Below are 17,108 nucleotides of genomic sequence, written 5' to 3' on the forward strand. Positions count from 1 at the left end.
ATATTTTGGCTTGGTCTTGAATATCAGGATATTGACAATATTTGTTAAAGAGTCTGTTTTATAAATTTACAAATATAAAATTGGATTTATCTGTAGTCAATAATGAATAATCACATCAGTTACATTTTGTTGTTTTCTAAAATGCGTTCCTAAATATAATAGAGATGTATCATTATAAATGCCTAAAGCCACAGTTTTTAACGCCCAATGCTAGGTTTTATTTCGGCTGTTAAAGAAAAAGTAACATCAAGTGTATATACAGCTGTACCACTACCAAGTATGTGGAAAAACCACTGGCCGTGTTGAAATGTCTCATGTTTATAAAGATCCTACACTCAGTGAGCAGTACTAACACACATAAATTAACTGCTGATATAAATATATAGTCTAAGTCTCTGTTCTGGTTGATCTTATGTAAAGAAAGTACAACCTCTGGTTCTTCTTCATATTCCTTGTTTCTAGAATGTCTGTGCAATACAGCTGTACTACCACTTGGTTGGGGATTTTTTTCTCAATGCTGCGTACTCTCTTTACATATATAAAACCCCACCAATGTAGCTCGCTAATTTGGCAGAGTGCTAGCTTGCATTCTAGGCTAGACAACTTAAATTATGACCTCCCCCCCACACCAGGGTATGTACTAATATAATTACTATTCATATATGGTAAGAAAACTTGATAATAAAACAACAAACATCTCTAAGAACCCTCTGCCCCCCAAAAGGGAGTCACATTTCATTTGCTATTTTTTTCTGATAACAAAAGTGCTATAGAAAATAAGAGAAAACTACAGGAAAAAAAATACAAAATACATAATCGCATTTTCCAAAAGAACTGCTATTTATATTCTGGCATACATATGTAGATTTTTTAATTGGCAATATTCTTTACAGCTTAAAAATAATTTTCTCTTAAAATATCATGAACATTTTCCCTTGTTAGTAACTATTCTTCTACATCTTGTTTGTTTTTTTTTTTAATTTTTTTTTAACGTTTATTTATTTTTGAGACAGAGAGAGACAGAGCATGAATGGGGGAGGGGCAGAGAGAGAGGGAGACACAGAATCGGAAGCAGGCTCCAGGCTCTGAGCCATCAGCCCAGAGCCCGACACGGGGCTCGAACTCGCGGACCGCGAGATCGTGACCTGAGCTGAAGTCGGAGGCTTAACCGACTGAGGCACCCAGGCGCCCCCTTCTACACCTTGTTAATAGCGACAGAGTGGTTCATGTTATGGTTACATCATTATTTACTTAACAATTTCCCTATATTGAACACCTCAACTTCTTCCCAATTTTTACTACTATACTGATACTGCAAGTTTTATCACTGTATTTCAAATGTATTTACTTATCAACTTTTTCCTTTGGGTAGATTCCTAGAAGTAGGATTGCTAGGTCAAAGATATAGGCACTTTAAAGACTTCTGACACATATTTCCCAAAGCCCTCCAAAAAGTTTGTGGCAAAAGGACATTTAATTTAAAAGTATTTGGCAGTCTCAGTTTACCAGAAAGTGTTTTTTAAAAACACATACCTGGAGGCGCCTGGGTGGCTCAGTTAGTTAAGAGTCCAACTCTTGATTTCGGTTCAGGTCATGATCTCATGGTTTGTAAGTTCAAGACCTATGTCAGGCTCTGCGCTGACAGCATGGAGCCTGCTTAGGATTCTCTCTCTCCCTCTCTCTTTCTGCCCCTCCCGCACTTATGTGCGTGCACTTTCTTTCAAATAAATTTTTAAAAAGCACTAAAAAACACCTATCTGCCAATTTGATAGGTGGCAAAAATGCCATTTCATTATATTATAATTAACATTTCTTGGATTACTAGTGAAGTTGAAAAATACTAAACCAGATGTAAAAATATTTATAAGTTCACCACAAAACACCTAGGAATAAACCTATCCAAAGAGGTGCAAAATTTGTACACTGAAACCTATAGAAAGCTATAAAAGAAATTGAAGAAGACATTAAAAAATGGAAAAACATTCCATGCTTATGGATTGAATGACCAAATAATGTTAAAATGTTGATACTACCTAAAGCAATCTCCACATTCAATGCAATTCCTATCAAAATAACATCAGCATTCTTTACAGAGCTAGAAGAAACAATCCTAAAATTTATACAGAACCAGAAAAGATCCCAAATAGCCAAAGCAATCCTAAAAAGAAAACCAAAGCTGGAGGCATCACAATTCCAGACTTCAAGCCATATTACAATGCTGTAATCCTCAAGACAGTATGGTACTGTCACAAAAACAGACACATAGATCAATGGAACAGAATAGAGAACCCAGAAATGGACCACAAAAGTATGGCCAACTAATCTTTGACAAAGCAGGAAAGAATATTCAATGGAAAAAAGACACTCTCTTCAGCAAATAGTATTGGGAAAACTGGACAGTGACATACAGAAGAATAAACTTGGACCACTTTCTCACACCATACATAAAAACAAACTCGAAATGGATGAAAGACCTAAATGTAAGACAGGAAGCCATCAAAATCCTAGAGGAAAAAACAGGCAACAACCTCTTTGACGTTGGCTGCAGCAAATTCTTACTTGACACGTCTCCAGAGGCAAGGGAAACAAAAGCAAAAATGAACTATTGGGACCTCATCAAGATAAAAAGCTTCTTCACAGTGAAGGAAACAATCAGCAAAACTAAAAGGCAACTGATGGAATGGGAGAAGATATTTACAAATGACATATCAGATGAAGGGTTAGTATCCAAAATCTATAAATAACTTATCAAACTCAACACCCCAAAAACAAATAATCCAATGAAGAAATGGGCAAAGACATGCATAGACGGTTTTCCAAAGAAGACATCCAGATAGCTAACAAACACATGAAAAAATGCTCAACATCACTCATCATCGGGGAAATAGAAGTCAAAACCACAATGAGATATCGCCTCATATCTGTCAGAATGGCTAAAATTAACAACTCAGGCAACAACAGATGTTGGTGAAGATGCGGAGAAAGAGGAACACTTTTGCACTGCGGGTGGGAATGCAAACTGGTGCAGGCACTCTGGGAAAACAGTATGGAGGCTCCTCAAAAAATTAAAAATAGAACTACCATACAACCCAGCAATAGCACTACTACTAGGTATCTGTCCAAGGGATACAGGTGTGCTGTTTCGAAGGAGCACATGTACCCAATGTTTATAGTAGGGCTATCAACAATAGCCAAAGTAAAGAAAGAGCCCAAATGTCCATCAACTGATGCATGGATAAAGGAGATGTGGTATAAATATATAATGGAATATTACTCAGTGATCAAAAAAAATGAAATCTTGCCATTTGCAACAATGTGGGTGGAACTAGAGGGTATTATGCTAAGCGATATCAGTCAGTCAGAGAAAGACAAATATCATATGATTTCACTCATATGTGGAATTTAAGATACAAAACAGATGAACATAAGGGAAGGGAAGCAAAAATAATATAAAGACAGGGAGGGAGACAAACCATAAGAGACTCAAATACAGAGAACAAACTGAAGGTTGCCAGAGGGGTGTTGGGTGGCGGGATGGCTAAATGGGCAAAGGGCATTAAGGAGGAGACTTGTGGGGCGCCTGGGTGGCTCAGTCAGCTAAGCGTCTGACTTCAGCTCAGGTCATGATCTCACGGTTTGTGGGTTTGAGCCCCGCGTCGGGCTCTGTGCTGACAGCTCAGAGCCTGGAGCCTGCTTCCGATTCTGTGTCTCTCTCTCTCTCTGCCCCTCCCCTGCTCGTGCTCTGTCTCTCTCTCTCTCTCAAAAACAAATAAACGTTAAAAAAAAAAAAAAAAAAAGGACACCTGTTGGGATGAGCAATGGGTGTTATATGCAAGTGATGAATCACTAAATTCTATTCCTTAAATCATTGTTAAACTATGTTAACTAAATTGGATTTAAGCTAAAAAATACATATTTGGGAGTTCAACAGGTCAATCACACTATTTTACTGAAACAAGTAATTTCACCTAACTAGAAATGATGAAAAAGGATTATTCTTTTCCCCCAAAACCGAAAATGAAAACTATAACAAAACCGCAGAGTGAGCTGAAATTACAGTGGGAGGCAGCTGGAAGGCATAGGTTTGTCCCACAGAGAGATGCCGACAGCAGCACTATTATGTGACACAGAACCTTGTGCCAGCTGCAGGGTGGGGGGTTTAGACTGACTCTAAGGAACTGGAATCATCCCATGTTAGTAGCATCCTCTAAGCTACTACCAGAAATAGAAGCAAATTCCCTCTGGCGGAAAATTTCTCATAGGACTCATGTATATTAAGATCAATCAGTGAGTTCACAATTTAAGTCACCAAAGGTGAGGGTCAGCAGAAAACAAATTTAGACTACCAACAACTATAGATATTTAAACCACCAGATACGGAATCAGAGCAGCAATACATGAATTAGTTGAAAAAATTAAAAAGGCAACCATAAAACGATCAAGCAAAGAAATTACCTGGAAATCACATTCAACTGTGAAAAAACAACAAATTGAACATCTAAAGAGGGCATTAAAAAGCAACTTCTGGGGGGACCTGGGTGGCTCAGTTGGTTAAGCATCTGACTCTTGATTTCAGCTCAGGGCATGATCTCACAGTTAGTGAGATCGAGCCCTGTGTAGGGCTCTGTGCTGACAGTTCGGAACCTGCTTGGGAATCTCTCTCTCCCTCTCTGTCTGCCCCTCCCCTGTGCTCTCTCTCTTTCTCTCTCAAAATAAATAAATAAACTTAAAAAAAAAAAGAAACTTCTAAAGAATGGACTTGAGGAAAAAGAAAATTGATCCCAAAAGGCTAAGAAGGAATGGCAAGCAAATAAGTGATAAATATGTACATAAATCCAGACACTGTACAAAATAATAATTCTAATAATATCTAATTTATTAAGTTAAAAAACAGAATTAAAATGCAGAAAATAATAGCTTATAAGTCAAGCAAGGATACAATCAGTAACAAAGAGTTTTAAAGTCTCTGCAATATTCTTAAAGTTGTTTATTACCTTTTTTTTTTTGAGAGAGAGAGTGAGAGAGTGAGCGGGGAAGGGGCAGAGAGAGAGAGAGGGAAAAGGAGAATCTTAAGTAGGTTCAACACTCAACACAGAGCCCAACGCGGGGCTCAACCTCACAATCCTGAGATCATGACCTGAGCCAAAAGCAAGAGTTAGATGCTTAACCAACTGAGCCATCCAGGCACCCCTGAAAGTTGTTTAAATGTAGACTAGCAAATATATGGTACAATTTCAAGGATAATCACCAAAAGAACAGATTTAGGTTATAAATTTAAAACAAGAGGGGGGGGGAAAAAAACCCTTGCCACTTAAAAAAACAATATATAAAAAAATCAAAGGTAAGAAAGGAGGAAAAAAGCAAAAAATGGACAAATATAATTAAAATGTAAGACAGTATAAACACATCAAATATATCAATAACTACACTAAATGTAAATAGATTAAACTTGCCAGTTAAAAAAGCAGAGATGATCAGATTGAGGGGGAGGAGGGAGAATTCAGCTTTAAAATGTTAACAAGAGGGGTGCCTGGATTGCTCAGTTGGTTATGCATCTGACTCTTGATTTCTCCTCAGGTCATTATTTCATGTTCATAGATTCAAGCCTCGAGTCAGGCTCTGTGCTGCCAGTGCAGAGCCTGCTTGGGATTCTCTCTCTCCCCCCCTCTCTCTGCCCCTCCCCAACTCATGCTCGAACTTTCTCTCTCTCTCAAAATAAATAAATAGTTAATAAGAGATATACCTAAAGCATAAGGCCATGAAACAGTTGAATGTGTGGAAAAAGATAAACCAGGCAAATAACAACCAAAACAAAGAATAGCTATATCAATATCAAACAAAGTAGATTTCTAGACAAAAAGCATCACTAGTGAAATAAAGGTCACTACATAGAGATTTTTTTAAAAATCCAATTCTCCATGAAGATATCACAACTCTAAATTTGTATATACCTCTTAAAACATCCATGAATTACATTTTTTTTTAGGTTTTTTTTTTACATTTATTTATTTTTGAGAGACAGAGTGAGACAAAGTGAGAGTGGGGGAGGGGCAGAGAGAGAGGGAGGCACAGGATAGGAAGCAGACTCCAGGCTCTGATCTGTCAGCACAGAGCAGGGCTCAAACCCACAGACCATGAGATCATGACCTGAGCCGAAGTCGGACACTCAACCGACTGACTGAGCCACCCGGGTGCCCCCATGAATTGCATATTTTTAAAGTGTAAATACTGTACAGAGAAACTGACATACCTACTACTCAAAGAAATTCCACACATTTTTTTTTCTCAATTATTGATGGGTCAAGCAAACAAAAACAAATGAACGCATATAGACATTGGCACCTAACATTAGAGAATACATAATTTACTCAAGCACACATGAAACGCTGTAAAAATTGACCATATATTAGGCCATAAGCAATTATCAACAACAAAAAAAGTAAAGACTTGAAAGAGGTATGGAAGTTCATATACTCAAATCTTCTCTTTAAGAAACAAAAGTTCACCGAAGTCTTCCTCGGGCACCCTTCTCTCACACTGATACCACTGACACTTAAATATAGCTTCTTTCATTTTACTTAGTGTATACATGAGTCGTAATCACCACTTTACACATGTATATATAAGTCTCCCTCAAAGAAACCACATACTTTGAAGAACTGTATCTAAGTCAATTTGTCTTGCTCTTACAAATAAAAAGAGCAACCATAACTAAGTGGACAAATGAAGGAGCAACGCGTTAGGTAGAGAACAAACTTAAAAGGAGGGCATCAGGCCAGAAGGGAGCATTCTCTTTGGAGTCCTTAATTTCATGGATTAGACCCAGCCCTTCGGATGTGGACGATTTACGCCCAGTCCATGGATGAGAAGACCTGTCCATTGACAACATGTACAGCAGACACAAGGGACCTAGAGATGAATACTGGCTTCCCCATTTAATAGCTTATTGAACTTGACAAGTCTCTAAGCCTCACTGGGCCAGTTGATACGTCTGCAAAATGGGAATAATATCCACTTCTCACACCTATTGTGAGAATTAAAAGAAAAGTCAATGTTGAGTGTACCTAGCAGGCAGTAAGTGCTCCATAAAGGTTTCCCTCTCCTTTCCTAAGGGAGAAAGAGGAACTTATGTTCTTCCTCAAGAGTCGGGACTGAAAAAAGGAAAACTGCATCTCACCTGGGAATTGGTCATCTCTTCTTCCTCCTGGGCAAGGTCAGCGAGTTAAGGAGGCAGAGCTGGAGGAGAAAGGAGCCATGAGACGTCAAGCCTTCCTTGTAGCTCCCAGAGTGGCCATTGTTTCTGCCTTGTCTGAACCGTTCCCTCAACCATCCTGCCCTATGTTGCTTTCTTTTCTCCACACTGCAGATGGTTCACCATCTCAGCTAACTCGTCTTTCCTCTGTTCTGAGTCAAAACCTCCACGGTCTCTCCCTGTTCTCCGCAAGTGGTCATGTGACCCAAGACTTGCAGCCCCAGCAGCTCCAAAATCCCGTCTTCCTCCACACCCCAGTCTTGGCTCAGTTTTGGCAAGGCTCAGGTCACAGGTGTGCCCCCTCAAGGATGGGTTCCAGCTGCTGTGGAGCTGCGGCCTTCATTCATTACAGCATGGCTGGCTCCTACAGCCTGTCCTCGACTGGCATCTTTGTCCTGGGCTCCAAATCTCTGTATCCTCCAGCAAGAGTCTCCGGAAACCCAGCCGGGGTCAGAGTTAACGCTAAGCACCTCTCAGGATACATACCTGCAGGAACTCAGGCTAGGGACCACTGGACACAGGAATGGCAAAGCAGGAGACCTGAGGCACCAAAGAGGGGAGGCCCCCGGGGCACACTGCTCTGTGGGGAGACGCGGGATCGCGGGCCAGACCTGGGGGCGCGCTCAGACCCGAGCGGCCGGCACAGGGTTGTGGAGCCAAACTTGGACTCGGAAAGAGAAAGGGGTCCTGGAGCCACTGGGGCGGCAGATGCCACTAACCCCAGTCGGAGATAAGCAGAGCCAGCTGGAGTGCTTTAGAGTACCTGGAAGGTTCCCACCCTCCACAGCCAAATCTCGGCAGCATATTCTTTTCAGGACCATAGCTCCCGAGGCCCCTGATTTGGAGGTTCAAGTCCCTCCATCGCACCCGCACTCCGATCTCCATCTTCCTGCTGACCCAGGGTGCCCCTGTGAGCCCCAGTCTCTCCGCGAGAAACCGCGGCGATGTGAAGGGCCACCCGGACTCACCAGCCCGCGCCGGCCTGCGCCAAGCCCGCCACCCGGCAGCACTGCGCCTGCGCCGAGCGAGCCCAGGGCACCTCCCACAAGACCCCGCGGCGCACCGCCCCACTGCGGCCTCAGGCCCCGGGTGACCGACCTGCGTGGTCCCAGGGTCTGCGGAGGTTCCTCGGCCAGCCCTGTCGGTGCGGAGGTGGGGGTAGAAAAGTCACTTTAAAAAATATATATATTTATTTGAGAGAGAGAGAGAGCACCAGCAGGGAAGGGAACAGAGGATCTGAAGCGGGCTCTGCCTGGACAGCAGAGAGCCCGATGGGAGGGCTCGAACTCACAAACCTCAGATCATGGCCTGAGCCCAACTCATCTGCTTACCTATTGGAGCCACCCAGGCGCCCTGAAAGTCATTTTTAAATTTCAGTTCCTGGGATCCTGCAATGGAAAAACGGCCTCCCTCCTTCGATGTGGAAGCTAGCCCCGCACCTAGGACCTCGGGGCCCGCGCCTGGCACTTGAGAGTCTGGCTGCTTAGGCGTTGGAGCTAAGAGACGGGGATACTGGTGCCCCTCATTTGGCCGGTGGTCCTATCTGGAATGTCACCGTAAAGGCTCCACTGGGCCGGCAGGTATTCTCAGGGTGGCCCTCCCTCCTGCACGGTTTTCTGATGCGTAGCCCCGTCTAATGTGACCCTTGCTAACCCCTGGGCCCGTCCCCCGCCTCCAGCCAGTACGCTTAAGGTGATGTCCATTTGGCCGGCCCGCCTCCTTCCTGATTCTATACAGGCTTCCAATCTCCTTGCAAGCAGTCCCAATCTCCACGTGGAATCTCTTGGAAACCTTCTCACTTGGTTTTTGGAGCCAAACTCGGGAGGCGCGGGGCTGCTTCTCCAAGGCTGATTCGTGGCTGCTGGTTCCCATCCCCACCCCCTCTAACTAATCTTGTCGTTAGGAATTGTCTAACTAATCTTGTAGTGGAAATTGTCAGGTCTGGGAAAATGGTTGAAGATGGAGAAGCCTGTTTGGTCACCTTTTAGTAAGTCCTGGAAGTGGAGAGGTTGTCTGGCCCCCGGTTATTTATGGCTCTTTTTACATTGTAGGGTACTTGATGCCTCACCTCTTAATCCTACTTTCCATCCTGGGCTAAAGGACAAATCCCAGTTAACATCATGTTCTGCACCTGTGACTGTAGTAGTCACAAATATTCTGGATTCCCACTTCTTTCCAGGATGTGGTAGACCTGCAGTTTCCCATCCCTTGGAATTTAGCGGTGACAGTGCGACCTGTTTGGCCACAAAATACAAGTAGTAATGTATGCCACTTTCAAAAGGAGTCTTTTAAGAGCCAATACACAATTTGTCCTGTTTCTTTTGTCTCTGCCCCCAGAAATTGTAACATTCGATGTGCAGGCAGCCTCTAAAATGGCTCCCTGTGCACTTCATGTCTCTGACACATTTTATTAATTTCACAAAATTTCCTACTTGCTCATTATTATATTTGTTACGATAATCTAAGATCGGTGATTACCATTTGCTGAAACCTCAGATGACAATTAGCATTTTTAAGAAAAAAATTTTTAAGTGTATTTATTTATTTTGAGAGAGAGAGTACAAGCCAGGAGAGGGACAGAGAGAAAGGGAGAGAATCCCAAGCAGCCTCTGTGCTGTCAGCATGGAGCCTGACGTGGGACTCAATCTCATGAACCATGAGATCATGACCTGAGTCAAAATCAAGAGTTGGAAGCTTAACGGACTGAGCCACCCAGGCACCACAAGCAGCATTTTTCAATTAAGGTGTGTATATTGTTAGACATAATGCTATTGCACACTTAATAGACTATAATATACATAGTATATATATACATATACATGCTTATATAGTGTGACATGACTTTTATATGTACTGGAAAACCAGAAAAATTTGAATTGCTTTGTTGCAGCAGTCTGGAACTGAATCTGCAATATTTCCAGCATATACCTATATTTCAATGACAACCCCTATGTCAGTTATAGGAGACTAAACTGCTGTCACAAATAGACTTCCCAATGCATTGGCTCAGCCAAAATAGAAGTTCCTTATTCCTCATTTCACAGTACAAGGCAGGTGGTCCGTGTTGGTGGGCAGCTTCTTTTCCACGTGGTTTTCAGTGACATAGTCCATTAAGGCTGCTATAACAAAATGCCATAGACTGGGTAGCCTATAGGCACAGAAATCTCCCACAGTTCTGAAGGTTGGAAGTCTGAGATCAGGGTGCCAGCATGGTCAAGAGAGGACCTTCTTCAGGCTGGCAGACTTCTTATTTCCTCACATGGCAGAAGGGGCTCGTGAACTCTATGGGGCCTCTTTTCTAAGGGCACTAATCCCAACCATGAAGTCGCTGCCCTAATGACCTAATCATCTTCCCAAGGCCTCACCTCCTAATACCATCACCGTGGGCATGAGGTTTTCAACAGAGGAATTTTGAGAGGACACAAAAACCCAGACCATAGCAATGATCCAGACTGACAGTGGCTCTACCCTCTTCAACACGTTGCTTCCAAGGTTGCTCTGGCTGACACGGTCCCGCCCCCCCAGAGGAGCATCTCCACTCCCAACACCCTAGTCCAAAACACCATCATCTACTGTCTGGGCAATTGCCTCTTACCTGGTCTCCCTATTTGCCCTCTTGCCATCCCTACTGTCTATTCCCCACACACAGCCAGGGAAAAGTTTTCAAAAGTAAATCAGACTATACCACTCTTCTCGAAATCTTCAAAACCTTCCCATCACATTTAGAGTGAAATCTCACATAGTCTGGCACCTATCTAATGCACAGAACTCATCTCCACATCTTTCCTCCAGCCACACTGAACTTGCTGATTTGCAACAGGCTAGACTCACTCTTGCCTCAGGACCCTTGCAGGATCTTTCCAAGGCTCTTCCTTCATTGCATTCAGGTCTCTGTTTAAAGGTTCCTTCTTCTCAGAGGACTTCCTTAGTCACTCCAAATTAGTTTCCTATCATCTTCAATCTCCTTACAGGTTTTAAAAAGTGTTTTGCTTATCGTTACCTAAGATGATCATTTATTTGTTTACTGTTGGGTCGCATGCTGGTATCTTGCCTTTTTTGCTCACTGCTGTATTATCAGTATACAAGAGAACAGGGGTCAGCAATCTACATCAGATCTGGTTTTATGCCTGTTTTTGGAAATAGTTTTATTAGAATACAGTCACACTCATTTGTGTACACGTCTTCAGCTGCTTTCATGCTACAGCAACAGAGTAGTTGTACCAGACTGAATTGCCCACAAAGCCCAAGATAATATCTAGCCCTTTACAGGAAAAGTTTAGCAACCCCTGATCTATAGCAATTATTGATATATCAGCTTTCTATTATTTGCTGAGTGGATCTTGTACCATTCCTTTATTTTCTATCCTTTCTGAATGATTTGGTTTCAATCTTGTATGCAGCTTATATTTGGATTTTAAAACACAATCTGATAGTCTCTGCTTTGGAAAAATATGGATTTTCAGGCCTTTCTTTTGCTAAGACAAAAGATGGAGGAATAAAAAGTATCTCCTTCTCCCTCTTGATTAAAATGGAACAAACTGGGGCGCCTGGGCGACTCAGTCGGTTAAACAACCGACTTCGGCTCAGGTCATGATCTCACAGTGTGTGAATTCAAGCCCTGCATTGGGCTCTGTGCTGACAGCTCAGAGCCTGGAGCCTGCTTCAGATTCTGTGTCTCCCTCTCTCTCTACCCTTCCCACTCCCCTGCTCATGCTCTGTCTGTCTCTCTCTCAAAAATAAATAAACATTAAAAAAAATTTTTTTTTAATGCAGCGAAGATGGAGAACCTGATGTAAAGAAAACAGTAATTCCTACCTTAAAGACATTTGTACTGCTGCTGTGTGAAGGGCCTAGCTCAAAAATCAGACTACATTAATCCTTTCTCTGCCCAACATAAAGATAACTCTTAAACTAATTAAACGTGCTTACTGCTTTATTAGCTATAACTAATTTCTAGAATTGAAAAAAATTATTTGAATAAAACATTTCGTGTTACAAGAGATAGTATTAGTTCATGAAATAAATCAATCACATCACTAATTTACCTTTTCTTCCTTTTCTCCAAAAAGGTATCAGCTTGATTGATCGATTGATTGGGTTTTTTGTTGCTTTTTTTTTAGTTAATTTTTTTTTGCTCTTTTTTTTAATATGAAATTTATTGTCAAATTTGTTTCCATACAACACCCAGTGCGCATCCCAGCAGGTGCCCTCCTCAATGCCCATCACCCACCTTCCCCTCCCTCCCACTCCCCATCAACCCTCAGTTTATTCTCAGTTTTTAAGAGTCTCTTATGGTTTGGCTCCCTCCCTCTCTAACTTTTTTTTTTCTTCCCCTCCCCCATGGTCTTCTGTTAAGTTTCTCAGGATCCACATAAGAGTGAAAACATATGGTATCTGTCTTTCTCCATATGACTTATTTCACTTAGCATAACACTCTCCAGTTCCATCCACGTTGCTACAAAAGGTCATATTTCATTCTTTCTCATTGCGAAGTAGTATTCCATTGTGTATATAAACCACAATTTCTTTATCCATTCATCAGTTGATGGACATTTAGTCTCTTTCCATAATTTGGCTATTTTTGAAAGTGCTGCTATAAACATTGGGGTACAAGTGCCCATATGCATCAGTACTCCAGTATCCCTTGGGTAAATTCCTAGCAGTGCTATTGCTGGGTCATAGGGTAGATTTATTTATTTATTTAGTTAGTTGTTATTTTTTGGAGAGCACCTAATTATCTCCCTTTTGCAACATAAGTTTTAAAGTGTTTCTGACACGTTAAAAAAGTAACCCTAAAATATGACAGACTTTATTATTCCTCAGGATAAGTGATTCAATCCATTTGCCTTTCTTGTGATTAGTGATATACTTGGACACATCCCTGAGTTCTGCCTTCTATTCACTGTGCCTTTCCTTTGTTGCTTTAGTTTTCCTTTCCTGTGTTCTACTGCATTTATAGTTCTCTTTATTCCCTTTCCTCTCCCTAGTGACTTGTGACATAGTCTGTTTCTTTTAGTGGGTAGCCTTCAGTTTTTGTCATGCATCTTCAGTAAGGTATGAATTTAATATCTATCCCAGAACATGGACTTTAAAAGACTTTAACCCTGATTCCTCCCACTTTTCTAATGTTATTATGTATAATATTCATTTCACCTTATTTCTAGCCCTCTCCCAAATTAATCCTTATTTAAATTACTCAGACCCGACATAAATTCAGATTTAGCAACATGTTTACAATTTGTTTGTTCACCAGTGCCTCTTGCATTCTATTCCCCCCAGTGGCCTGATGTTAATGAAGGTTTTCTCAGAAAAATGAGATTCCAGGTGGTATTTTATTAAATAATTTTTTTTGTATTTTATATATATATTTTTTAAACGTCTATTTTTGAGAGAGAGAGAGAGAGAGAGAGAGAGAGAGAGAGAGAGAGAGAGAGAGAGAGAGGCACAGAGTGTGAACAGGGGAGGGGCAAAGAGAGAGGGAGACAGAATCCGAAGCAGGTTCCAGGCTCTGAGCTGTCAGCACAGAGCCCAATGCAGGGCTCGAACTCACGAGCTGTGAGATCATGACCTGAGCCAAAGTCAGACACCCAACCAACTGAGCCACCCAGGCACCCCTGTATTTTATATATATATATATATATATATATATATATATATATATATTTTTTTTTTTTTTTTTTTTTTTCTAATGAGGTACATCTGGGTGGCTCAGTTAAGCATCCGACTTCAGCTCAGGTCATGATCTCACAGTTCATGAATTCAAGCCCCGTATCGGGCTCTGTGCTGACAGCTCAGGGCCTGGAGCCTGCTTTGGATTCTGTGTGTCCCTCTCTCTCTGCCCCTCCTCCACTTGCTCTCTGTCTCCCTTTCTCTCAAAAATAAAAGTAAACATTAAAAAAATATTTTTTAATAAGCAGGTACTACATAAGTATAAAAAAATAAATCTATCTTCATACTGGAAAAAAAATAAGCCTAACATCTGCGTGTAAATGCTAAGCAAGGAAAAAAGTAGCATATCTGAGTGTTCTTGTCAAAGGGGGAAAAAAGTAAAAGTAAACATATCTCCACGTGTAACATTCTGGAGGGAAGGTGAGTGTGAAAGAGGATATTCTGCTAACATTATACATGACCATTTCAGAAATAGTTGACAACCAGGTAAAGGTGCAGACTTCAAATAAATAAAAATGGGCTTCTGGGGCATCTAAGATCATGTTTGAGTGGAGTGTAAATAGCATTTTGGTTTTCTTCTTGCCAAAATCATGTTCTGGGATTGAGGTTATAAAGGAAAAGAATGAGGGGCACCTGGTGGCTTGGTTGGTTGAGTGTGTCTGACTCTTGGTTACGGCTCAGGTCACGATCTCGTGGTTTATGAGTTCGAGCTTTCCGTCAGTTCTGTGCTGACGGCGTGGAGCCTGCTTGGGATTCTCTCTCCCCCCCCCCCCCTCTACCCCTCCCCCACTGGGACGCTGTCCCTATCTCTCTAAAAATAAATAAATAAACTTAAAAAAAAATTTTTTTTAAAGGAAAACAATGAGGTCAATGGTACAAAGCTCCCCATATAGCAACATGTATGTGTCTAGTACTCGAAAACGAGGTATCAAAGAAGTCTGGAAATGTGGGGAAGTGATTTTTTTTTTCAGGTTAATGGTCTACTTATAACTTTAAATATAGAAGTACTTTGCCCACAAATGTGTCTGAGACTGAAAGAAAACACATTAAACATATCACTTGAAAATACAACTAGTTACTGTGTGAAACTTTTCTTGCAGCATGATTTATAATAACCATGACACAGAAGCAGCCCAAGTGTTCATTGGTGGATAAGTGCACAAAGAAGATGCCATGCACACACACATACAGTGGAACTGTTATTCAGCAAGAAAGAAATCTTGCCATTTGCAACAACATGGATGGAACTTGAGGGCATTATGCTAAATAAAATAAGTCAGACAGAGAAAGACAAACACCATACGAAGCTAGTTCTTTGCAGAATCTAAAAAAGACCGTGAACTCATAAAGAGGACAGACTGGTGTCTTCCAGAGGCACGGGTCAGGAGGTGGGGAAAATGGGTGAAGGGGGTCAAAAGGTACAAAGTTCCAGCTATAAAATAAGTAAGTCCTAGAGATGTAACGTAGAGCATGGTGACTATAGTTAACAATACTGTGTTGTATATTTGAAAGTTGCTGAGAGACCAATCTTAAAAGTTCCCATCACAAGAAAAAAATGTTTACCTATGTGTGGTGATGGATATTCACTAGGCTTATTGTGGTGAACAGTTCACAGCATATATGAGTATCAAATCATGTTATACATCTGGAACGTAACGTTATATGTCAGTTCTTTTTTTTTTTTTTAACATTTATTTTTTATATTATTGAGAGAGAAAGAGACAGAACATGAGTGCGGGAGGGGCAGAGAAAGACGGAGACACAGAATCCGAAGCAGGCTCCAGGCTCCGAGCTGTCAGCACAGAGCCCGACGCGGGGCTCGAACTCACAAACTGGGAGATCGTGACCTGAGCTGAAGTCAGATGCTTAACCAACTGAGCCACCCAGGGGCCCGTGTTATACGTCAGTTCTATATCTCAATTTTTTTTAAAAGATAAATTTAGCAACATATATTTTTAAAAACATATTCAAGAAAGTAAACACTACAATAACACGTGATCACACAAATCATTAACAACAAACAGTCTTGTCTTAGATGAGAGTCTTCCAATTCAGTATAAATACCTAGTGCTCCTTGTAACCCTAAACATGATGCTTTAAAAAAGAACCTTAAGGGGCGCCTGGGTGGCTCAGTCGGTTAAGCATCCGACTTCGGCTCAGGTCACGATCTCACGGTCTGTGAGTTCGAGCCCCGCGTCAGGCTCTGGGCTGATGGCTCGGAGCCTGGAGCCTGCTTCCGATTCTGTGTCTCCCTCTCTCTCTGCCCCTCCCCCATTCATGCTCTGTCTCTCTCTGTCCCAAAAATAAAAATTAAAAAAAAAAAAAAAAAAAAAAAAAGAACCTTAAGTTTGCTCCATTTTACTTAAACATAGTTTGCATACTTGATTAATGGACATGACGTTCTGCAGGCCTCACAATTAATCTCAAAATGTTGCTAATTTATGCACTTACCTATTTGTACCACAGTGGGACCCAGTTTCCCCTTCTCAAACATGAGCTCTGGCCCCATGAAATGCATCAGAAATAGCGGGATTCATGACTTTTAGTGCCTGACGATGACTTGGTTTAAATAGGAAAAAAAAAATATTTTTTTCCTTTGTTTCAACTTTTCAAACACCTCTTTGATTTTGGTTCATACCTAGCTAATTCTTTCACTCTATTAATTCCAGCATTTAAGAAAGGGAGCAAACAGTTTAGTTCATGGAGCTCAGGCGGTAACGTCAAATAACACTCCCAGGCTCCTTGTCCTCAGTTGGCCACCCTGATGCGCAAGACAGTCTCTTAGGGGTCTCACATCCTTCTAGAGGCAATGACATACTCCACACCCCTAAGGGAGTCTTCTTGCTGTCTTAAAGTTTGGGTTTGTTCAGATGCTATTACTGCTAAGGACAGGAGCTGAAAAAGAACTAGGAGGGGAAGAGTAATGTTAAATAAAGCGAAGTGACAGCTTTAAAGAGGAAATGAGAGACAAGGCAGGGGAACTTGAGAAAAACTCCCTGAGTTTATAACTAGTTTACATATACACCTTTGTGGTTTGCCAAGAGGTCTGGAGTGGCTGCCTGTTTAACTAGCATGGAGTCTTAGTATTGGAAACTTTGCGAGACACGGCTTAACTTTAGATCTGATGGATATTCAGAAAATCACTCAGGTATAGTAAGTCTTCACCCATCGTCACCCTGCAAAAATG

General features: G+C 41.5%; 1 protein-coding gene across 4 annotated transcripts in view; it reads right to left on the reverse strand.

The window, feature by feature from the left end:
• Positions 1–8,375, reverse strand: part of LOC132673245 (uncharacterized) — a 30,765-nt gene extending 22,390 nt beyond the window's left edge. For 2 of the 4 annotated variants that reach the window (XR_013557632.2, XM_060625743.3), the window contains exons 1-2: positions 7,739–8,375; positions 7,178–7,236 (exon numbers count right to left, since the gene is read on the reverse strand). Coding sequence is in view for 2 of the 4 variants with exons in the window: in XM_060625743.3 (XP_060481726.2) it covers positions 7,178–7,192 (15 nt within the window). In the remaining 2 variants the exon portion in view is untranslated. The remainder of the gene's footprint in view (positions 1–7,177; positions 7,237–7,738) is intronic. The other 2 variants (XR_013557631.2, XM_060625745.3) reach the window with 2 other exon arrangements.
• Between the last annotated feature and the right edge of the window lie 8,733 nt (positions 8,376–17,108).

Source organism: Panthera onca, chromosome C1, assembly GCF_046562875.1.
Source record: "Panthera onca isolate mPanOnc1 chromosome C1, mPanOnc1 haplotype 2, whole genome shotgun sequence".
NCBI classification, from domain to species: domain Eukaryota; kingdom Metazoa; phylum Chordata; class Mammalia; order Carnivora; family Felidae; genus Panthera; species Panthera onca.